The 26051-nt window shown below is 37.5% G+C and overlaps 1 protein-coding gene across 6 annotated transcripts in view; it reads left to right on the forward strand.

Annotated features, from left to right (window-relative positions):
- Positions 1 to 26051, forward strand: part of ttyh2 (tweety family member 2) — a 124439-nt gene that overhangs the window by 48011 nt on the left and 50377 nt on the right. For all 6 annotated transcript variants that reach the window (XM_073917551.1, XM_009306863.5, XM_073917552.1 and 3 more), the window contains exon 3: positions 18215 to 18326. In XM_073917551.1, the coding sequence (XP_073773652.1) occupies positions 18215 to 18326 (112 nt within the window). The remainder of the gene's footprint in view (positions 1 to 18214; positions 18327 to 26051) is intronic.

The raw sequence follows: 26051 nt of genomic DNA on the forward strand, positions 1-26051 counted from the left end.
GCGGAGAAATTAAAATGGTTGTGCCGAACTGAGTCTGGTTCTTTCAAGGTTTTTTTTCTTCACTTTCCTATTGGTGAAGTTTTTTTTCCCTCTCCGCTGTCGCCACTGGCTTGCATGGTTCAGGATCTGAAAAGCTAATATCGATGAATTTGCTCTTCAGTGTTTGGACTCTCAGTAATGACTTCAAACCACACTGAACTGAGCTAAACTGAACTGAACTGAACTTAAACACTAAAAACTGAACTACCCTGATCCAGTTACTATGACCATTTATGTGAAGCTGCTTTGACACAATCTACATTGTAAAAGCGGTATACAAATAAAGCTGAATTGAATTGAATTAAAAACAGACAAAAAGACAGACAGACAGAGAGAAAGACAGGTAGAAAGATAGACAGACAGACAGACAGAGACAAACAGATATCCTGCTAGGCTGTGACATTCAGACTAAATTCCAGCTGTATTTAACCCAACAGTAGGCTCTGTTTCACCACAGAGGCTTTCAGAATACCGACAACAGTAATGCTAACTTAATAATATCAACACAAATGAGTGTCATGGGATTAAGAGAGAGGATGGTGCCCTCATAAACACACACTCACACACACAGACTCATACACAACACAGAGTAATTCAATTGAGCACTTTAGGGCTCAGCATTTCTCCAGCAGCGCTGAGATGATGTAACAGCTGGAATAAAGAGACTGCAGAGCCGAGTTAGATTAGATAACTCCCCTTCTGCTATTACCATGTCAAAATAACAGCTACTTCCTGTAAGAAAGATGGCAAGAGTGAAGACCTCGAAGCCCTGTGACTCAGACTGTCTGAAAACGATCTGTTGTGCAGACCATTTCATGACAAATGACACTAAGGCTGAATGTAGTTCTTTTATTAAATTGCATTATTTACTCATTCTCAAGTTGAATTATTGATACAAAAAGAGATTTTTGACACAATGAGTGTCAAGCTTTTAAAAAAAAAAAAATCTGGGAAAAAAGGAAAAAAAAAAGAATCAAAATATTAATTATTAAATATAGTAAAATCTTTTGTAGGGATTGTTTACAGTTTAACTCAAAGAATGACCAGTCTGGTAGATGAAGAAGAGTCAGAGATTTAAATAAATAAATCAAGTTTACTGAAGATAGTTTGCAGTTTCATCCGCAGAAGCCAGCTTCAACACTCGCAATGAGTTCCTAGGCCGCTCTGCTTACAATCTCCAATCAATAACAATTATACTCTCACATAACGTCATTAACTGCGTCATATAGCTGTTCTAACCTGATTGGTTAAAACACAGATAGACTAGAAAAATTTCCACGTGGGGTTCGTGCGTACAATTCTGAACAATATCTAAACATAAACGTCAGACATCCTTTAGACTGATTAGAGCTGACTCCAGACCTGTGAAATGGATCAACAATCAAATAGAACACACACACATAAAGTATATTCTGTTTCTTATCCAAGGCTGAGTGTACTCTCAGCCGTCTTTATCAAAACTGGTTAAAAACCGGTATAATCTACATTCAGGCAGTTATAATTCCTTACTACACAAAGTCTATCTTGAATAAAACGTAGAATCACTTTAAAAGAATTAACAGTAAAAATAGCAAAATCGCTTTAGACATTTTAGACAATATTAACTCGTAGAAATAACAATAGAAACAGTTGCTTCCGGTCCTCAGCCCTCAGTTCCACTCAAGGGGCCCCATCATACACCCGGCGCAGTGTGGCGCAAGGCGTGGCGCAATAGTCTTTTGGTAGTTTCAGCTTGGCGCAAGAGTCGTTTTGAGGCGTTGCGCTATGCTGTTTAAATAGCAAATGCATTAGTGCTCATTTGTGCGCCCATAGGTGTTCTGGTCTAAAAAGGAAGGCGTTCTGATGCGGACCGCTGGCGCGTCGCTATTTTGAGAAACTATAATAGATTTTTCATTAGACCAAAACTAACCCGGTCTAAACGCCGGCGCAGAGTTGCACCTCGCTTACGCACTGCTTAATACGCACAAGAGAGCAATAGGCAAATATCTTTACTTATGAAAAAATTTTAATATTAAGGATATATATAGGATATAATAAGAATAGATATAGGATATGAATATAAAGGATTAAAATATTACAAAACATATTATTTTCTAGCCTACATAAATATGAAAAATGACTGCTTTTATGTCTTCTTCATCTCGGGAGGCTTTTTCAGTTCATTCATAACAATTTGCTTTTGTATAAAGTTATTATTATTAGCAGTATTATTTATTATATCCATATTTATATTTGTTTTATTAAAAACAAGCTTATATTTGCCCACCTGTCAGGTTTAAGACCATATGGGGCATGGCAGGTGTATTTGGAAATAACTCAGTATTTTGACCACACTTGGTCATTATTGTTCATTTATATAAAGGTTTCCCTATCCAAGAGCGAAAGTGAAAGTAGATCATTTATCTCTCATTCTCACACAGTAGATGCTCTGTTTAACAGTTTTCTGTTAAAAAACTGTCAACTGTTAACTGTTTGCTTGTGAAATGCTCATTTTTTCCATTTAGACTTACTTTGCGTCCTGTAAATAGCGAATGCGCTCTTGGCGCGACGCAGTTGGGTCTTAAAGGGAATGGGAGATGAGACTCTAATTGGTTTATTCTCAAAACACACCTATAACTCATTAAGAAAATAAACTCAACCCTTTTAGCCCATGCGCTTTGGCGCAAGGCAGACTTCCCGTCCTTAAATTAGCAAAAACGCGTCCTGACACGCCCTGAAAGCGTTTTGCGCTCTGCACATGGACCGTCAAAATAGAGCCCGAGGTCTCCGTGACCTCTGACTTAGATTGGTGGCTTCTGAAAATAGTTATAAAGAGACAGGCAAATGCACTGAACATTATTATATTAAGCAATGTGTTAACTTATTCATTAATTAAAACCAATTCACAGTTAAATACTGAGAAACAGGATAATGAAAAGGATAAATGTTGGTCCATGATGCGACGGATTGGAAAGCAGAAATCCGAATCCTTCACTGTCTACAGTCAAAATAGTTCTTTTGCAGCTTGTTATGACTATTTAAAGAATTGTGTTGTTTTTCAACTAATTTTTGAGACAACTTGGTTTATGTTCAATCCACTTAAATTTGCAAGTTAACTTAATAGATTTGTGTTTAGTGCCTGTTCATCCACCCCAATTTATAATTTTAGTGTCTCATCCATTCATAATCACTCATCCATTTGTTTGTACGTCCATCTATCCATCATTATTCACTCATCCACTTGTTTGTCCATCCATCTATCTATCTATTCATCTATCTGGATGAATGCACTGATGGATATACAGATGGATGAATGTATAAAATATATATGACCGACTGACCGAACGACTAACAAAATGACAGAAAGAACAAAAACTAGATTGTGAGATGAATAGAGCAAAAGGCAGAATGACAGGATGATAGTAGATGACTTGACAATAGAACAACAGAAAGAGTGATAGATATGACTGACAGAAATAGAACAACAGATGGATGGAATGACAGACAGAACAAGAGAATAATGAACAACAGAACAGTAATAGAATGACAAAACAATAGACAGATAAAAAATAATGAGAGAGACAAATATATATATTTATATATATATATATATATATATATATATATATATATATATATATATATATATATATATATATATATATATATATATATATATAGATAGATAGATAGATAGATAGATAGATCATATATATGATGAATGATAGATCATATAGATGGTTGATGAATGGATGGAACAATCGATCAATAGACAGAACGATAGAACAATCAATCAATAGACAGAACGATATAACAATCAATCAATAGACAGAACGATAGACGATCAATCAATGGACAGAATGACAGAACGATTGATCAATAGACAGAATGATAGATCGACCAATCAATAGACAGAAAGACAGACAGACGGACGGACGGACGCATGAAATGATTGATCAATAGAATAGTACACATTTAAACACCTTATGCCTCTTGAGGAGGTACTGAATACATTTATAATCCACATTTACTTGCCTTCAGGCCATCCAAGATGCAGATGACTGTTTTCTTTATTGCATTATTTGCCCTAACATTATGACCTTTAATCCACAGCCTCTGCAAGTGGTGTGGATTAAAGGTAGTAATGCATGTTTGCGATAGCCTGGAGCGCGAATGCATCTCAAGAATAAATACACAATGTCTCAAACTCATTGCTATATGTTTGAGTCCATTAGATAGATAGATAGATAGATAGATAGATATATAGATAGATAGATAGATGGATGGATGGATGGATGGATGGATGGATGGATGGATGGATGGATGGATACATTTCACATGTCTAAATAACAGCTACTTCCTGTAAGAAAGATGGCAAGAGTGAGGACCTTAAAGCTCTGTGACTCAGACTGTCTGAAAAAGATTTGTTGTGCTGACCATTTCATGACATGACACAAACTGAATGTAGTTATTTTATTAAATTTCATCAGTTGGTTGGTCGTATATTTCATACATCCATCCGTCTGTCTATGTTTTCATTCATCCACCTCTTTAAGTGATTAACTGTAAATCAAACTTCAATTTATGTTGCAATTTAGCTGTAAATTGTGATCAATTCAATATGTCCTTGATAGATACAAGTAACACATTTTAAATATATACAGTACATAATGTTTTGGTGATGGAGTTCATGTATCTAATCTACATTTAAGTTTTTTTAATTTGCCAGCAAAGTCTTTTTACATCATGGATATTGAATATATCAATGCAGACTTAATACATCTATTTAAAAATGAGCTAAGTGATGTCATGCATTAACATTGTCGCCTTTCTGAAAATGGTCGTGTCTTAACTACTGTATATCGGGTGCTGACTTTTCTGTCTAAAGTGATGGCAACTTTAAACACTTACAGTGTAACCTCACCTTCTATTATTGATGTAGTCTTGCTAAAATTGGTAGCATGTCTCAGCAAGGCTGACAGCGTCTACATTAAATGTTAATGAGGGTTGTAGCAGAAGTGATTCTGCAGTGGCCAGAAGTAGAGTTACTTGGTTGACTGAATGCAGAAGAGAAGAAGATAGATATGCACATTTACCATAAAACCTTTCATTCACAATGTCTTTTTTATGGATTCAAATCTATGTTAAATCTCTTTGAGACTCTCAAGTCTTCCAGTGTGACTTAATGAAACTCTTTAGGGGTCCTATATCTATCTCAGTTGTGGTTATCTGAATAAAGGCTGATTTATACTTCTGCGTCAAGTGCACACGTATGGTCCAGCGCATCCTTTGTGTGGTCACATAGCCCTGGCTGACACTGACGCGTGCCTCTCAAAAAAGGTCTGCGATTGGTCGGCTTGGTGGCTGTGACAATTGTGGGCAGTGCTGAGAGCCAAGAGCCCAATGAAACGAGTGTTTGCAAGTGTCGAGTCCAGTGAAGCAGCACCAGATGGAAACTGTTGTTTTGTGTTTAGCTTATGATTAAAGTTGTTGCATGTGCACCAGTTCCCGCCTCTGAATAAGCGAGTTTTAGCTTCTTGTACGTTAAGGTAGCTGTCAGAAAAAACAAAGCACACATGAAGAAACTTGACATGGAGGAACATAAAAACTCGCTGCCAACTAGGGTTTTGGAAGTGTTTTTTCAAAGCAACACAAACATCCATAAACAAACATAGTTGATTATTTTATTTGTTGTAAAACTGTGGTTTATTTCAATCATAATAGAAGGGAAATTGCTGCTGTAAAGACTCCAATACTTGTATTTTGTGCAGATGAAACTCCCTGGTTGCAGATGCTGCATTCTGGGATGCCACTAGATGTAGAGTGTCATATCGTCTACACAATGGGAAATTCTTTCTCTTATTTTCACCATTATGTTGCTGAATGACACAAGTTATGCAATGGGTTCTTTGGTGTTTAGATGTTCTGATAGTCTACCGTTTTTGTTGCCATGGTTGCCCTGCATTCAGATGTACTGCTCTTTTCAGGAGCCACTTAGATCACAGCATAAAGAGTAAATGATTTAAGAATTAAAATGATATCAATTAATCGATAAACAATTAGATAATGTTATCTTTTAACCAAAGAACGAATTTGGTAGAACTCATTTGATTTTTAGTAGAATGTATGCTTAATACCTGTCAACTTACACTAACCCTAACCCAACCTAACAGTCTACTTATAATCTAATAAGAATTAGTGGCAATGTAACTTAAATTCAACAAACAGACCATCAAAATTAACCGTGACCAAGACGTGCTACAGAACTGCGTGAAATGAGTCAGTAATTTTCATTTTCTCTTCCTTCACAAATTTATGTAGGATTAACATTTGCACACTAGTCTGTGGTGTTCATTGGTTGCTGCCAAATAACATAATCTTTTGACCTTCAAACTCTCTAGTTGTAGCTGAGGCATAGACGAGTTTCTTGTATGTTGGTGACATACGGAATTTACACTGTTTTTGATGTGCTTTGAAGGGTAATCCTCTTTACTGGCTGAAGACTGAAGGATGAAGACTAATGCCATCGTTGGTATCACTTTGCTGAGGAAAAACAGAAATTCAGATATTGTGGTGGACGAGAAATATCCCTTAATGTCGTATAAATGGGAAAGGAATCAGAATACACTCTTGTCGTATGACCAACCAGAGTAGAGCTGACTCTTGGAAAGGCGGGGCTTAGAGACACCAGATACCCCCAACTAGCTGTTTTAGACGTTATGAGAAAAGAGATGATGCTGCAGTTAATGAGAATTTTCTTACTTTTTTAATGGAGATAAATCTATTGAACAGGACATGATAAACAAAGCTATTTAATATAAAGTGAATATAAGTATGATTTAAATGATGTAAGTATGCATTTTTTTCTCTTTCTCTCTTTAATGATAACTCATTCTTGAAAACCTTACAATGCACTTTTAGTTTTTTTATACACACACACACACAAACACAAACACACACACACACACACACACACACACACACACACACACAAACACACACACATATATTTATAGTTTTTTTTTTTCAGTTTTTAATGTTAGAACAACTTTCTGCTTAACCGTTTGTACCTGCAGCATGTTTTATTAATTTGTGCCTAGTTAAATCCTGTGAGAAAACCTTTTTATTCAGTTAAAGGGATTGTTCACCTTGCAAAATATGAAAAAACAGGCCAATAAATGTAAATTTTATTTTATTTCATTTCATTTAATAATAAATTAATTATTAACAATAAATAATGTATACTAATAACTTATTCATATTAAAAATTTAAAATGAAATAAATAAAATGTTAAATAAAATTAAAAAAATGACCTTTTATTCAGTTAAAGGGATATTTCCAAAAGTAAAATTTGCTAAATATTGAAAAAAAGTCAAAGAAGATTAAAAAAAAAAAAAAATATATATATATATATATATATATATATATATATATATATATATATATATATATATATATATATATATATAACAATGTTTAAAAATCTAACTAAAATAAAATATAAAATAAATTTTTTATTTAGTTAAAGGGATAGTTCACCCAAAAGTGAATATTGCAAAATATGGAAAAAAATAGAAAATTAAATTAAATTAAAAACATATCAAATAAAAGCTTAAAATAAAAATGAAATAAAAATATATCAAATAACCTTTTATGATCCTCAAATGCCAGTATTATACTCCATTTGATCTGATTAAAAAATGAAAACCAATTACCGTCAAGTGTAGTCATTTTTTATTCCTAAATACGAAACAGGAAGTGGCCTACAGTTTGAGGGTCAGTGACCAATATGTTGTTCATCAGTCATTTTCTAATGAATCATGCAGGACCAAGATGGCTTGACAGATGGTTGCAGCTTCAGCAAACAATCCTGCCCACCCTCCTACAAAGCAATGTGCGGCTCTTGTTATATTGAAGCTGTGCGGTGGCACGAACAAAGGACCCAACGCCTCAATAAACCAGCACAAATCAGTCCCAAACAAACGCTGCCCCCCACAGGGGAGGAGAAGTATGAGAATCGGCTCAAATTATATTCAGTGTAAGATGCCTCATTTTACCCACGCACACAAACACACACATGCACACACACACTCTCTCTCTCAAATGAAAGTGAGTGCAACTTTTATTTATTTGTTTTGTCTGTAAGTGGCTGATGTAATTTACAGCTCTATTGTACTTTTAAACCCGTACTTGAACTAGCATAGCTTTGCTCTCTTTCTTCGTGCTCCCCATGCAGTTGATAAAAGCAGTAGCGCTATTTTAGCCATTATTTATGTGTCTGCTTTCAGGCCTGGCTTTTGAGGCCAAAGTAGAGCTTTTTTTTTGGGACTGTTTGTGACCATTTAAAGGCAGAACGTCTTAAGGCACTGCTGGTCTCTTACAGCATTACTGCTTTAGTTCTATTTTAAGGACTCTTAACTTATTATCCCAAATGTTACTCTATCTTTAACTGCCCATGTGGCGTTCTTGCATTTATTGGGCGGAAATTACAGCTTCTAATACTCTTTTGAAGTGTTTTAATAAGCTTTTGTTTTGATGGTTTCTTTTTTCTTTTTTTTCTTTTTAGTTTTAATATGTTTTGTTTGTTATTTGTTTTTGTTTTGTTGTTTTGTTATTTGTTTTGTTATTTATTTTGTGTTTTGTTATTTGTTTTGTTTTGACATGTTTTGCTGTTTTGTGTTTTGTTATTTGTTTTGTTTTGATTTGTTTTGTGTTTTGTTATTTATTTTGTGTTTTGTTAGCTGTGTTGTGTCATGTTTTGTTTTGTTTTTGTTGTGTTGTTTTGTTATGTTTTGTTTTTGTTGTTTTGTGTGTTTTGTGTTTTGTTTTTGTTGTGTTTTGTTTTGTGTTCCGTTTTGTTTTTGTTGTGTTGTGTTTTATTTTGTGTATTTTGTGTTTTGTTTTTTGTTTTGTTTTGTGTTCTGTTTTGTTTTTGTTGTGTTGTGTTTTGTTTTGTGTTTTGTGTTTTGTATTTGTTGTGTTTTGATTTGTTATATTTTGTTTTGTAGTGTTGTGTTGTGTTTTGTTGTGTTGTGTTATGTTTTTTGTCTTGTTTTGTTTTGTTTCTCTGTTCACCTGAGAATCTTTGGAAGGTAATTTTATTAGAAGTTTCTTAAAAATTAGGCAGCATAACCACAATAAGTATATTGACTAATAATAAGCAATGTTTCACATCAAATTCATTCATTTATCTTCCTTTGGCTTAGTTTCAATTTCGGAGGTTGCCACAGCAGATTGAACCGCCAACTAATCTAGCATATGTTTTATGCAGTGGATGCTCTTTCACCCACAACACAATACTGGTAAATCACACCAAATTAGCATATTATGATACTAAGGATTGTGTGACAAGTTATATCTGCTGCAAAATCACAAGAAACATTTAATAATCAAATAAATACAGTTGGTAAGCATATGATTTGTTTTTCTAAAACATAAATCAAAACTTACAGCTGTAAGATTATCCCAAACTAAATGTGGAAATTTAGAACCATATATGAGCAATTGCTTACAATCTTGGATTTCTTGCATATATTGTAATTACAGGCACCAAAGCCAGAGTTGTAATATGTGGAGTTTTTTTCTTCTTCATTGTCAGTCTGAGGACCAAAGAATTTATCAGTCTTTAGCTCTCCACAGAATAAATGTGATTCATTTCTCCAGCAACCATCTACAATGTTCATAATTTGGCTAATTCATCTTGCAGAGAGCTGCAAATGAGCTGTTTCTTTTCTGCTGTCTCTACCAAACAGGTTTCGCATTGGAAGTGTTTGGTTAAACACTGAAAGATAAAAGCGCCTTTGTCTTATGATGGGCTTTTTATCACTGTTTTAAATAAGGATTCAAATGAAAGGATTCAAAGCCTTGTTGTTCTTAGCCTTTCACTGTGCAGATGTAGAGTTTTGATTATTGATATAACGTCTAAAATCCATTTGTGCCTTGGCATAGTTGAATAGTAAGAGATAATAATTGATGTTAGGACTGGGCAATTAATCAAAGTCGATTTTCATCGCATTTTGTCAGTAGAGCTGTTTCTAGTATAACTCCATCACATGCTTTCAGATGGACTGAAAACCACACTGACAAGCTACGGAAAATCACATTTAATATCAAAAGCGATTTAATCAGATGATGATGAAATCAAGATAATCGTTCTGTAATAATGACTGCTTATTGCGGTGTATTTCAGTGAGCTATGGTTGTGTGGAGCAAAAGCTGCACCTGAAAAATACTACATTTACAACATAAGCTCATGCTAAAAATGTGTCCTTATATACATTTCTGGAGATCGCAAATTATGTAGCCAAAGCTACATATATCTGCATTTCGTCTTTAAAACAAACAATACGGGGTATTATAATGCCACCTCCATGTGGGCGGCTTTTCCGCTGTCACTAGTTTACCCAGTGGCTCGCTGTATACATCGACGGACTTAAGATGCAGAGCGGAGTTGACCGCGACGATGGGGTTCGAGTCTGGCGAAGAGCATTTCCAGAAAGCAGGTAAGACAAAAGCAAAAGCCAAAAACACCTGAAAATGTGGTAAAAATCAGGCTGCCACAAGGCTTTTTCTTTTTCTGGATTGCTTTTGAAAACCCTGTTGGTTGGGTTTAGGAAAGGGGGTGGGCGCAGGTCAATCGGTGCTTTGGTAAACACCATTGGCTGGGTTTAGGAAATTTAGTCATTCATTTGACAGCGGCCTCTAGTGGATTTGCACAAGAAGATGCAAGATGGGTGATATGGCCACAGCCATATCACCCTGCAGCCCAAGACCAGTTACTCACTGAAGCTAAGCAGGGCTGAGCCTGGTCAGTACCTGGATGGGAGACCACTAGGGAACACTAGGTTGCTGTTGGGAGTGGTGTTAGTGAGGCCAGCAGGGGGCGCTCAACCTGCGGTCTGTGTCCTAATGCCCCAGTAAAGTGAAGGGGACACTACATTGTCAGTGGGCACCGTCTTTTGGATAAGACGTTAAACCGAGGTCCTGACTCTCTGTGGTCATAAAAAATCCCATGGCACTTCTCGTGAAAGAGCAGGGGTGTAACCCCGGTGTCCTGGCCAATGTCCCCCTATCGGCCCTTACGACCATGGCCTCACAATCATCCCCTTCCACCGAATTGGCTTTATCACTGTCTCTCCACTCCACCAATAGCTGGTGTGTGGTGAGCGCACTGGCGCCGTTGTCCTGTGGCTGCCGTTGCATCATCCAAGTGAATGCTGCACACTGGTGGTGGTGTGGAGAGATGCCCCTCATGATTGTAAAGCGCTTTGGGTGTATGGCCATACACAATAAATGCGCTATATAAATACACATTACATTACATTACATTACAAGAAGAGCTGGCACTCGCGAGAGAAATTTGAGTTCACAGTGGCCTCTGGCGGATTCGTGAAAACAAAAACTGCACAAGAAAACCTAGCTCCTGGGATGTATTTGATGCCCTCTAGAAATGTATATAGGGGTACATAATCAGAATGAGCCTGGGTTGATTTAATAACATGTTTTAACTTCCAACTCACTTTATAAATTCAGTCGGAGTGTTTGAAATAAATCCTTCTATGAGATGATTCTGTTGTCATGTGATTATTAGTCATGCTAAATCAATGAAAGCTGATCAATCTTTTGTTTATAATGCAATGCTAATGGGATTTCCTGGGTTTCTTCATGTTTGTCGTTTACACACGAGATCGCCCTCTGCCTTTCAGAAGAATATATACTAATAAGCACAGCACTGTGCTTTCCTGGCAATATGTGCATGATAATCGCAGGAATGTCCTAATTAACATGGAAAGTGACTAATTGACTTTTTAAAATGGCTAAAATGTTTCTCAAAATTCTTATTTTTTGTATGTTAATTATAGCAGTGATCTGGTAGCATGTTCAGTTGTCATCCCTTTTTGACCGAAGTAATATGACCGCAACCAATTAGTAAATTTTTTAATTGTGTTATATCGCTTATCATGTTTTATTATTGTTTCTTATTGTAAGCAACATTTAAAGTCTGTGTAAAAGAAAACTGTATGTTTACTTTGTTTTAAGTCCTATGCTGAGTCTAACAATAAATCTGCAAGAGTTAATTCACAGAAAAAAAGTTTGTTTTGTTTGTAATTTTCAGTCAAAGTCTGACCGTTTTATTGCGATAAGGGAATGATGCACAAAAAGAAAGCCCCGCCCCCTAATCAATGTTTCAGTTGTAAGGACATCCATAAACTGGATTAAGTATGTTGAACTAATACATGCATTTCTTTTGTATGTGCCTTAATTCTAAGATAAATCATTAGGATTTCAGTTTATTTTGGGCTTGTTGCTGTGTTTTCCAGCAAAATCTGGCAACACCAGTTAGACATTCCTGTACAGCCCATAGAGAGGAGAGACACATCCCTGATGCATGTTTATATACACAATTAACAACGACTTGTTTTGTTCAGTTCTGTGCACCTTACATACAGTTTTTGTAAATGCTGTTGTCACTATATCTGCATTTTTCTGGAGTTAATTTGGTTGTTGATTTTTGTTGGCATTTTTATAAATTAGAAATGAGGACGCTGGCATCTTTCGGTTTCTCTCTCTCCTTCCCCTTCTGAACGCAGCACTTTTTTTTTTCCCATGCACTTCTTGAATCAGAGATGCATCAGGAGAATAATGCGGTTTGGCTAGAGGCTTCCAGCTAATGAGAATTCACTCTTCCAATCATTTTAATAAAGTCCCCAGTTGCAGGCCGCAGTCATTCTCCTGTGTTTTTGTTGTGAGGCGGGCGGCACGTGGCCTCAGGGCGCTGTGCATTCTTTATGTGTTTGTGTTTGTTATGGTGTCTTTATGGCTCTCCGTTCACTCCAAAGGCAAGAATCTTTGGGGGATTCATTACACTTTCCCAGGAGTCCCATACAGTCATTCTTATTAGAAATCAGTATCTTTTTTTTTTTAACTGACGCAGGACTAAGAACGAAGTTTGTCTTTCATTACTGTGCTCATTATGGCACAGAATGTCAAGTTTAAGGGTGTTTTCACACTTGACAGGTTTTGTTCAATTAAAACAAACTCTGGTGCTATTGCTCTATTAGTTTGGGTTATTTGAATAAGAGTGAAGCCTGTCATTCAGACCTTGGTAGAATGAGATCATGGATATGATTGGTCTTGGTCCAATTCTACTTCTGAACATCTAAACCAGGGATGTCAAACTGTCAACCCTGCTTTAACACACTTACCTGTAGCTTTTAAACAAGCCTGAAGGACTCAATTATCAGGTGTGGTTAATTAGGGCTGGAACTTAACTGAGCAGAGCTGCGGCCCTTCAGGATCTATAATACATCAGGCCCTTCTGATTTATTTAATAATTGCTATGATGACAGTAAATAATATTTTACTAGATATTTTTCAAAATACAAGCATTCAGATTAAAGTGTGATTCAAAGCCTTAATTAGGGTAAATAGACAAGTCATTGCAAAACAGTAGATTCTTCTGCAGTTAATCAAAAAATATATTGCTTAAGGGGGGTAATAATACTGACCTTAAATTAGGTTTCAAAATATTTAAACCTCCTTTTTTTCTAGCCAAAATATAACAAATAAACCTTTCTCCAGAAGAAAAAATATTATAGGTAATAGTTTAAAATATTCCTTGCTCTGTTAAACATAATTTAGGAAATATTTATTAAAAAATAATAATAATTCACAGGAGGGTGAATAATTTTGACTTCAACTGTATTTGTTTTGAGTAATCGTGATTACAGTTTATGACCTAAATAATCGTAAATAAGATTTTTTTTTCTATAATCGAGCAGCCCTACATGCTTGTCCATGTGTGACAGAAATATCCACTTCCATTTTCAGTTTCCATTTCCACTGGGTTGTATGTTACGGTATGGTTCGGTATGGGTCACCTTAATCAGCCTTGTGTCTCCACTGCGTTGTGTATGACAAAGTTGCAGTCAACGTCATTCTCAATCAAGGAAATGTCTATACCTGAGAAAACCCACACGAATATGGGGAGAACGTGCAAATTCCACACAGAAATGCCAACTGAGCCGCTGTCAAGAGAAATTAGTTATTAGAAATTAGCTATCGAAACTATTAAGTTTACCAATTTGCAGAAGAAAATCTTCTTTCTATTGACCATCACATAGGAGGGCTAATCATTTTGCCTTCAACTGTATTTGGTTAGTTTCATCTGCAAAAATGTTCCTAATAAAAGCCACTTTTTTGTTTATCTGTTTGTTTTGTGTCTTTAGGTTTGTTCTAGAAAGTACTTTTAATGAGTTATGACTAAAAATAGCCTAGCACCCTCCTATCTCTGCAACATGCTTGTCCCCTACACCCCAACTCGTTCTTTACGTTCTGCTGACTCTGGCCATCTCGCTGTCCCTCGGTACCGCCTCTCTTCAATGGGGGGCAGATCATTTAGTGTTAATGCACCCAAACTCTGGAACTCTCTACCACGCTCACTCTGCTCTGCTAATAATATCTCTGAATTCAAATCCTTATTTAAGACTCACTGATTTTCTGAATGCTTCACTTCTGATCTACCAAACTGACTACTTTATCTGATCCACCTCCACTCTCCTCATATGTCTCTTAGGTCTTGTTTGTGTAATTTCAGTTTGTTATCTTTGACTTCATGTATGTTTGTTTATCTTTTTGTCGCATTCCTTGTAAATTGTCCTTGAGCTCTGGAAAGGCGCTATAAAAATAAAAATTGTCAATGCAATAGCCTAGTGGTTAGCGCGCCGACATATGGTGCAATAGCACGTCAAGACGTCGTGAGTTCGAATCCCGGCTCGACGACATTTCCCTTCCCTACCCCCCCTCTCTCTCTCCCACTTCGCCTCCTGTCTCAATACTGTCCTATCTAATAAGGGGAAAAGGCCAAAAATAAATCTTTAAAAAAAATTTAATAAAATAAAAATTCAAATTATTATTATTATTATTATTATTATTATTAAAAGCATCATTTTCCTCTTTAATTTAGTTAAAGATTGTGTCAAAGCAGCTTAACATTGAAGTTCTAGTCAATTAAAACTGCGTCAGTCCAGTTTTCAAAGTTGAAGCTCAGGTTAGTTCAGTGCATTGTGGTTTAATTTTTAAGTTTAACACTGAAGAGCAAATCCATCGATGCTTAGCTCCACAAGTCCCAAACCAAGCAAGCAAGTGGCGGGAAACAAGCTTCACCAATTGACAAAAGTGAAGGAAAAAACCTCGAGTGAAACCAGGCTCTTTATACCTGACCAGATGTCCAAAAGAGAACTTGAACCGCAAGTGCCAACACACCCTAACATAAAAGAGGCTTGGTTAGCATTACACTTTAAAGGGCAGCTTATATTAACAATGCAGTGCAGGAAATGACTTCACTTCCTGTGTGCTATTATTGACCTCATTGGATCTCATGGGGCTACTGAACCAAATAACTCAGAACAAGAATGAGACTGGCTGTTTTGATGACATCATTCTCTTTCTTTACGAGATGCTCCCTGTTCCCTGGTGGTTTTGTGAGAATGGGCTCTCACGCTAATATTTTCGGTTTCATGCCAAAGCCTCATTAACTTGCTTCTCTTATGTTGCAGATGGCCCACTCAATCATGCTTAATCTCACATTCAGACCATTGTTTCATCATGAAGAGCTGTGTAGTGAGATAGATGGTTGGGTTTGGAGTATGTTGTTTACAGTGAAACGTCATGAGTATGTCTTTGCCAGTGCAATATTATTGGGTATCTCTGTAGATGCTTTTAATATGAAACTCAAACAGTGGCTTTGTTTTATGATAGAGGGATGGTTAGTAGCCTGTTGTTTAATAGCTCAAAGTTTTTATGACATTCTTGTATCCAGATATACACTCCTCCTTCAATGTAAGTTAATGAGACCTTCTGCATATACAGGTTTGGAGTAACATTAATACAAGATGACACATTTATCATTTATGTGTAGAAAATAGTTCTTTTCATCTAGGCAAGGCTTGGCAAGTTTATTTATAAACCATATTTAATACACAATGATAATTCAAAGTGCTTTACATAAACAAAAGTGTGTTCATCTAGTGTTAAGATGTGTTTTTGCCAGTGAAGTGGATGATGATGGGACTTTTAATATGAAAGTATACTTTCATATTGAACATTATAGGACTTTTAATATGAAAGTACACCTAAACAAAGGCTGTTTCTCAATATGCGTTCTTCAGCGGTCTTGCGTTCTCGTGTTCTCGTGCAACGTCATCATCAGCTGCCTAAGTTTAGTTCCAATACTCAAGACTGCAAGTACGGAGGACGCGTGAAACTTCCCGGATGTGATCTTGATATCAAGGGCGCACTGATGCAGACTTGAGCACCGAACTCGCTCTGGAAGTCCCAGAAGTCATTACGACTGGAGGTGGAAAGCGCAGCATTTTATTTAAATTTATTATTAAAGTTCAGAGAGTATCAGAGTATCGGAAAGTATCACTTATTTACCTCGGGTGTTTCCCTAAATGAAACGGTGAAAGTAAACATTAACATGAATATCTTAATAAAGGAATAAACACATTAAGGGTTGTTTGTTTGCTGAAATTTGTATTAAAATGTTTTTTTCATTATATTTCGCAGAGTACATTTATAATGTTTTTATGCAAAGTATATATTTTGAAGAGGGAGGAAACAATAAATCGTTGTATGAGTGCTGTAATGTTTAAATAATTTCCATTTAAAACGCGTGAAGGTCACATGACCTTTAGGAAGAACGCAGCATCCCATTTCTCAAAGGACGCATTCTCTGCCCTAGCGGTCTCCTGAGTTCGTTCTTCCGAGGACACCTGGCAAGACCGGTCTCAACAAGAACGCAAGTCCGTTCTCTGCATTCTTGGAATTGAGAATAGTCAAAGAGTTCATACTTTGCTGTGCCACAGTATCAAAATCATAATTGTGTCCACATCCTTTTCAGTGTAATTGATTTCTGCTTGCTCATAAATCTTGTAAAATGGGTTTGGGCACCCTATTAAAGACTATTAAGAAGATTGTGTAGAAGTAAGATGAAATACGAAGGAAAGCTGTCAAAGAAATCTGAACAAAAGTGGTCATATGCATTTGCACGAACGGTAATACCAGGCGAAAACAGTAATGTATGTCAGCTGACTAATTGTGACTTGATAACGGAAATGATTCTATTAGTGCTTTATTTTATTGTTCTGAAAACTGTAGATGTGTAGTTTGGTTCTAGTGTTTGTGAGCTGTTCTCACTGGAAGAAGGCACCATATTGTTTGTTATTTCCTCAGCTCTGAACATTCGCCTCTGGCTCAGTATGGCTCCTGTTGAATATTAAAGACCTGTGTGTGGCATGTATGCAGCATTCACCCTGTTACAGTGAGTTTATTTTCCAGTCATTTAACTTCAGATCCATATAGATTGCCTTCAGTCCAGGTTTTTTGCACATTCAGCAAACCTGATTCCTGTAGCACAAGGACTTTATGATTGTTTATGAGCGTCAAAAGTGGCTGATCTGTTCGGTGAAATATTTGACTGCGTGTCACTATCAAACAACTAAACTGATATAACTAAAGAAATCTCTACTGTGCTGAGAGAGAGCGCTTCTCTTCTGTTAAACTGAGCAGCTCATTATCGATGACGTAAGTGTGCTCAGGCTCGGATGCAATGTGAGTACAGGCCGTAAGGAGAGAAGGGAGGAGGGTGCAAGCTTGCTTAGGCACGGTTCAAGCTCACTGTACCTAGTTGAAAGTACAACCTCAGTGAACATATTTTTTTTTAAATCATGGTGAAAATGTATAATGGTGATTATGTTCTGAAATACAATAACACATTTACTTTTACTAGTAAAAAATCTAACAAAAAAAAATTTAAATATTTTTGACCAAAATAAATATATGTTTGCAGTCCTTTAGTGTTTACTTGGCTACATTTTTCATATCACTCACTCACTATCCAATTACTCAATATAGCAATTACTCTGGCATACGTTTAATTCTGCGGCTATTTTGCAATATTGTTTTATAATTTTTATTTTTGTTTTAAACATTACAAATGGATGCTTGATAACCAAAATCTTGGTAAAACCAGCCAAAATATTTCCTGAAAATCCTGCTGAACATAAAGCATGTTTATACAGTCTTCTTTTTTTAACTACCAGGTGTTTCAAATCCTTGTAAGATGTGTTTATTAGCGTACATATGATTACCGCTTGTATACTAATTGCAACTTTTCACCTTTTGACTTTGCAGTGTTGCTGTGGGAGTTGGTTTCTATGGAAACAGCGAAACCAACGATGGGGTGTACCAGCTGACCTATTCCCTATACAATGCCAATCACACACTGGCAGGAGTGGACAGTTTGGTAAGTACAAATATAGCAGCGCTGACTATAAATAACACATTCTGATCATTTTTACACAAGTTTTAACTACAAACATCTTTCAGGCAAAGTTACTCCCTCCAAAGGCTCAAACAGTATCTCTGTTTCCTCCACGCAAATAGTTCTGTCAGAGCGTTCCTTCTTACTAAACCTCATCCAGATGTATCCTTCGAGTTCATTTGCCTGCTTCTGTAAAAAATCTGCCAGTCTGGGCTGCGAACATTTCATGGGCTCCCCGCTGAGCGCATGATTGATTTTCTGACATCCGTTTGCAGTAGCAAGGACACTGAAGATACAGTTGAAGTCAGAATTATTAGCCCCACTCTATATTGGTTCCCCCAATTTCTATTTAATGTAAAGAAGACTTTTTTCTAAACAATAGTTTTAATAACAAATTTCTAATAACTTATTTCTTTTATCTTTGCCATGATGAATAAAATTTACTAGATATTTTTATTTTTATCCAAGTTTTAGAAACCGCAAATAACAATTCGACTTCTAGTTGATCATTTGAGATCAGAAGTGGCTTAAATGAAAGGCAAAGGCCTCTAGATTACACTTATTTTACCAAAATAAAATATGATCATGCCTTGATTTTTAATAGTTTAATCAGGACAGTAAGGTCTGACTTTGCTTAGACAAAAGTCTTATCACTTAACTGAAATAATGTACAGTATAGAATAGGCATGGGACGATAACCAGTTTCAAGGTTTACCGCAGTTTGTAAAAGTCAAGGTTTTAAAACCGCCAAGGTTTTCTATTATAACGTTCCTAAGGTTTATGTATGTTTTTTTTTTTAAGATGTTTTTCAATACAATTTTATTTACTATTTTTATTTTATTTACTATTTTATATACTAGTTTTTTTAGAGCAACAGTATCTTCAGCGAAAAAAGGAACATCTACATCAAAAGCTTATTTTCCTAAAATAAAATATATTGGGTTCAATGGGTGAAATTTTTTATTTTATTTATTTATTTATTTTTTTTACCCAAACATTTATAAAGAACTTATTTTGGATCAGTAATCACAATACTGTGATACCATGATATTTTTATCCAAAGTTATCATGCCATCAGAATCTTATACCAGCCCATGCCTAGTGTAGAATATAAAGTAATGCTGCAGTGGAAAAAGAATTAATATTTTGTATGACTCCCATGAGCTTGGAGGACTGCATCCATACATCTCTGCAATGACTCAAATTACTTATTAATAAAGTCATCTGGAATGGCAAAGAAAACATTCTTGCAGGACTTACAGAGTTCATCTTATCCCAGAAATGCTCTACTTGGAGTACCCTGACCTTCGTTGCTTTCAGGAACTTTACTGTGGTGGCTGAAGTATTAGGAACGCTATCCTGCTAAAGAATTTGCCCTCTCTTGTGGTTTATAATTTAATAGGTGGCACAAATGTCTTGATACCTCAGGCTGTTGATGTTGCCATCCACTCTGCAGATCTCTCACAAGCCTCCATACTGAATGTAAACCCAAACCATGATTTTTCCTTCACCAAACTTGACTTATTTCTGTGAGAATCTTGGGTCCATGCGGGTTCCAATAGGTTTTCTGCCTTATTTGTGATGACTGGGATGCAGTTAAACAGATGGTTCATCTGAAAAATCTACCTTCTGCCACTTTTCCAAATGATCAACTAGAAGTCAAGTTATTATTTGTCGCTCTTAAACTGGGAACAACGACAAGACTTTTGGCGGTTAGTGTAGTATTTAGCTTAAAGTGCAATTTAAAGGCCCAACTAGGTTAATTATGTTAACTAAGCAAGTTAGGCTAATTAGCCAAGCTATTTTATAACAGTCCGTCACCTTAGAATTATATGATTCTATCTGACATTTTTGTCAAAATAGAGTTAATGACTTATTTTTATTAAATGACAACTTATTTACATTATGGTATGTTTTTATATAAGTTGTTTACATTATAAGACTTTTCCATTTTAAAAAGAAATGTTACAAACACACACACACATACACACACTGTTAGCTATGGAATGCAAAAACTTTGAAGTAGAGATCTGCGCGGGACTAAATTTTGAATCCCGCCAGGTTTTAGCCCGAACCCGACCGCTCCCGCTTATATTAAGAATTTATTGTCCCGCTGCCCGACCCGCCCCGTTTTCTGCCCGCTGCACCCGATCCCGCTAAAGAGCGGGGGAGAACAAAACCGAAAATCCCCCAGCTATACTGTCCAGACAGCCAAGCTATCTGTATAAACACACACACACACAGCACCAAGCACACACACTAAGACAAATCTCTCTCTCTCTCTCTCATATGCGTGCGCGTACTAACACACACACAAGCACCAAGCAGACACACAGGCGTTTGCTGTTATATCAACTCAAAGGCTTGTAATACCATGTATCAAGTACCAATGTAATACCAAAAGGTTTTATATAAAGGTATATAAATACTGAGTCGCCCCAGCTCCGGGCCGCAGCGCACATTACTCTCGGGCCGATTCCGGCGCGGATGCGGCAGCGTCGGCTCGCTTACGGCCGGCGCATCTGGCCCGAATTGGGCAGTGAGTCCACAAGCATGCGGAGTCCGGCAGCCGGAGCCAGGCTGAGTGGTAAGTCTCTGGCAGGCGAGAATCTAGCCGGAACTGGCCCGAGTGTATTTTGCTATCTGGGAAAGCTCTCTCACTCTCTCTCTCTCATTCGCGCGCGCACTAACACACACACACACACACACACAAGTACCAAGCACACACACAGGCAAAGGTCGCTCGCTCTCTCTCTCCCTCTCTCTCTCTCTCTCTCTCATAGCAATATCCGCGATTAAATTTATCCCAAATTAAACCAGTTACCGACCGCTCCCGCGATTTATTCGGAAATTTATTCCCGCGCCACAGAAATCTGGTGGGGTCCTGCGGCGCCCGCGGGATGGCCGTGGGATGCAGACCTCTACTTTGAAGCTCAATATCTCAAAATCATTCAGAATGCAGATAGAACCTTGTAATTCCAAGGTGACAAGTTGTTTGTTTTGTAGACAACAATAAAAAACTGCTTAAGGGAGATAATAATATTGACTTTGAAATGTTTTAAAAACTACTTTTATTCTAGCTGGAATAAAACAAAAAAGACTTTCTCTAGAAGAAAAAACATTATAGGAAATACTGTGAAAATGTCCATAATCCATTAAACATCACAGGAGAAATATTTGAAAAAGAAATAAAAATTCATAATTTTATACGGCTATCATGCGGCTTCATGCCATCGCACAGCCTCCTTAGAAAGATGCTTCTGTCGTAAGCGTCGAAGGTTGTATCTGTGTGTGTGTTAGAAAACGCTCACTCACTCCAGTGTGTTCCTGCGATATGGAGTGGTCGAAGAAAATACCTCAAATTGGTTTTTACAGCCTTTTATGTTTGTTCAGCCTCTTTTTTTCTTTTCGTTATTGTCCCTTTCAAGGCCCTGAAGGCTGGGGCGTGAATAAAACCTAATTCATGTATCTTCAGCCAGACCTATTTATATCCGTCTCTCTTTTCCTGATTCAAATGCGTGGAGCTGACAGTGACACTAAGACGCTTTAATCCTGCTTCACGCACCAATTTCATGCACTCGCTTGGGCCTTTCATGCCTCTGGTTGCGAGTTTGAGTTATTTCGTTGCTTGGTGAAAGACTGCAGAAGCGAGGACGAGTTCTCACCTATTCCTCCTGTAAAGGTGAAGTGTGTAATTCCCGCAGCTGTTTTTAGCGGCAGGTTTCTTGATCCCTTCCCCCGTATGTTATTAGCTGGGTTTTAACCATAATGCGAAGCGAATCTTTTCAATGTTCACAATTAGGGTTGTAACAATATACCGGTATGACGGTCTACCACGATTTGAACGTGCACGATTATCATACCATGAACAATTGCATATCAACGGTTTTAACCCTTAAAGACCGAGACAGCCGCCCGCAGCTAAAAATAAGTATTGCTCTTAAATGTTTAATAACTTTTGATCCGCTGATCCGATTCATACAATTCAAAGATTGGCATAAAGAAGAGAATCTTAGCTTTCCAGTGTTCACATAACATTCGCGGACTTTCAGAGGCTCCGGAATCAGTGCGGTTACGTCATCAAAATTTGACAACGCTGATTTGACAAAGAAACGCTCGTCACTGTGTCTCCGGACAAACCAGACATGATACATTGATGCATTGTCCCTCCTCCATGCCCAGATTGGTTCAAACTCGCTATATCACAACCAATAAGCATTGGTTTCGCTTTTGTTTGTGGAGCAATGAGCTTTTTGAACAACACGGAATGAGAGATAGGCATACATTTATGCGCGGCTAAATAAAACGCAAAAAAAAAAAAAAGTTTTGCATGAAATAATTCTCATACTAAGTACTTTTGCATGCACAGCAGCACAGAAACATGACAAAACAGTGACACAGCAAAGACGAACTGCTGCTCTTGCTGTTTTCAAAAGACGCAAATGAAGGTGCAGCTGTTTGTCTGCATTGCAGACAACCATATCCAAATCCATATCCACAGACAACTATATCCATGCTGGCACATAAAACCTAAGGATGTTCCATATTAAATCTAGTTTCGTTATGTAACTATTTATAGTATAGTAAATATTTATATCTATTTTTTTACTGAGGATTTGCACCATGTTTATTTGGACTTTGACACATTATTTTTTTTTTTTTTATTTGTTCATTGTACAAGTGGACACATTCTCTCACCTCAGCGGTCAAGATTAAGTCCTGAAAATCTCAGCATGCTTACATTTCTTCATCACAACCTAGACTGAAAAAAAACAACGCTTTAAATACATGTTTACAGCCATAAACTTGGTATTGCACTTTTGGTCTCCCATTTATCCTGCTTATAAGGAAGGACAGTTTAAGTTTATTTTTGTCTAATCTTAAAAGACCTTGCTTGTTTATTCCTTCTAATTTAATTTATTAAAATGGTAAATTTTTCAGTTTATTTTTATAAAAGACTTCTATAGTTCTATTAAAATGGTTCTTTCAAAAGTTTGTTGAAATAAAACCTTTGTTCAGTCAGAAAATGTGTTCTTATTCTTTTCAGGGTCTTTGCTATGAGAATTACTATTTAATACCGTATACCGCGAAACCGTCAAACTGTGGTATTGTTTTAGACGATTATCATACCGTAAAAAATTCATACCGTTACAACCCTATTCACAATAAAAGAAAAGAAAATCCCGATGTGTATTAGGTGCATCAAGTTTTTAGAGCAGCTGGCTGTAGTATTGGTAGCTTAGTAACCAATAGTAAACAATGCAAGCACAATGGAGTCCTGCGGGTGTAATGTTCACTATGTCAGAGTTTATTTGACAAGTGTGTTTCCATCTCCCATTATTAGCAGTGACCATTTTTTCTAAAACCACAGCAAGTAAGCTTAAAAATCATGAAAATTCATTTATTTTTATTCAGTATTTGGTGTCTATCACTCGTTTTGTCATGAGATACTTTAAAAATCATGTGATTGTGATTAGTTTGATGGTGAATTTGAATTGAAATGGCCACATCTTGCAGGAAAGGGGATTGGGATTATAATTCTGTTGCTGTGTCTGTCTGTTTATATATGCATCTCTACATCTGTTGTTCTGTTTATCAAATCCCGTCATTCTTGTGTCTGTAGTGTTTTTTTACAATGTGGATTGTCAAAGCCGCTTTACAAAGAGGAAAACTGGACACGGTTCTAGTTAGATTCTGTCTCTCCATCTATTTATCCATCCCTCCATCCATCTCCTCATTCCTTTCTCCATTCCACCCTCCATCCCTCCTTACATCTCTCCCCTACCTCCATTCCTCTATCCCTCCTTCAATTCCTTCATCCATTTCTTTATTCCTCCATCCATTCCTTCCTCCACTCCTCCATCCCTCCCTCCATTCCTCTATCCCTCCCTCCATCCATCCCTTCATTCCTTCCTCCATCCCTCCCTCCCTTCCTCCATCCCTTCCCTCCTCATCCCTCTATCCCTCCCTCCATCCATCCCTTCCTCCATATCTTCCTCCCTCCATGCCTCTATCCCTCCCTCCATACCTCCCTCTATCCATTCCTTCCTCCATTCCTCGATACCGTCCTCCTTCCCCCTACCTCCATTTCTCTGTCCCTCCCTCTATTCCTCCATCCATGTCTCCCTCCCTCCCTCCCTCCATTCCTTCATCATTTTCTCTATCCCTTCCTCCCTCCATTCCTTCCTCCATTGCTCCATTCCCCTATCCCTCCATCCATCCATCCCTTCATTCTTTCATTTCTTCCTCCATCAATTCCTCCATCCGTCCCTCTCTCTCTCTCCATCCCTCCATCCATCCCTCCCTCAGTCCCTCCCTTCATTCCTTCATCCCTTCCTCCCTTCATTCCTTCATTCATCTGTCCATCCATTCCTCCCTTCATCTATCCCTCCCTCTCTCCATTTCTCTCTCCATCCATCCCTCCATTCCTCTCTCCCGCTTTCCTTTCCTCCATTCATTCCTCCCTCCATCCATCCTTCCACCCTCCTCCTCCATTTCTCTCTATTTCTCCATCCCTCCCTCCCATTCCTCCATTCCTCCATCCTTCCATGCCTCTCACCATTCCTCCATGCATCCTTCTTACCATTCATCCCTTCATCCATCTATTCCTCCATCCATCCATTTCTCTTCAGTTCCTCCATCCATTTCCACCCATCCCTCCATCCTACCCTCCCTCGATCCCTCCCTCCATACCTCCCTCCTCCATTCTTCCATCCTTCCATCCCTCTCACTATTCCTCCATGGATCCCTCTTACCATTCATCCCTCAATCCATCTATTCCTTCATCCATTCATTTCTCTTCTGGTCCTCCATCCATTTTTCCACCCATCCCTCCATCCTTCCCTCTCTCCCTTCCTCCATTACTCCATCCAGCCATTCATCCCTCCCACCATTCCTCCATGCATCCCTCTTACCATTCATCCTCTCATCCATCTATTTCTCCATCCATCCATTTCTATTCAGTTTCTCCATCCATTTCTCCAAACCCCTCATCCTTCCCCCCATACCTCCCTCCTCGATTCCTCCATCCGTCCCTCTCTCCATTTCTCCATCCCTCCCTTCATCCATCCTTTCCTCCATCCATCCACCTCTCCATCCATTTATTCCTCCGTTCTTCCATCCATCCCTCTATTCCTCTATCCATTGTCCTCTACTTGTTTTTACCACTCTATCATTTTGTCATCCTCTTTGTTTTGTCTTTTTTTTTTTTACCTATTTGATTATTCTTCCATCTTGTCATTGTAGTTCTACTGTTCTCATCATTTTGTTGATCGGTCACTGTCGTTCCATCTGTCCTTCTATCATTGTCATTTTATTGTTCTATCTATCACTGTCTGTCCATCATACTGCCACACTGCTGGTTGGATCATTAGCTTTAGCAATGACTTTATCAGTCCAAACCTAAGCTAATATTTATCTGCAAATGTCTAGCAGATGACAACTGCATCCACATCCATATGGACTTTACATAAAAAAACTGTATGGATCTGAAAGCAAAACATCTCACAAGCTAAAAAGATTAATCCACACCTGTTCAGCTGACTCACACCTGTTGTTCGAGCCTTCGGGGAAGTGTTTATGCTGCGACTCTGCACCAAACAGAGACTGAAGGCGCTCTGAGCATCTGCCTGCTCACACCACGGAGGAGCCCAGGATTAACTCCCCATCTGCACTAATGGAGATTAATGCATCAGTTTCTGACTCGCT

The sequence above is a fragment of the Danio rerio genome, chromosome 12 (genome assembly GCF_049306965.1).
Source record: "Danio rerio strain Tuebingen ecotype United States chromosome 12, GRCz12tu, whole genome shotgun sequence".
NCBI lineage: Eukaryota > Metazoa > Chordata > Actinopteri > Cypriniformes > Danionidae > Danio > Danio rerio.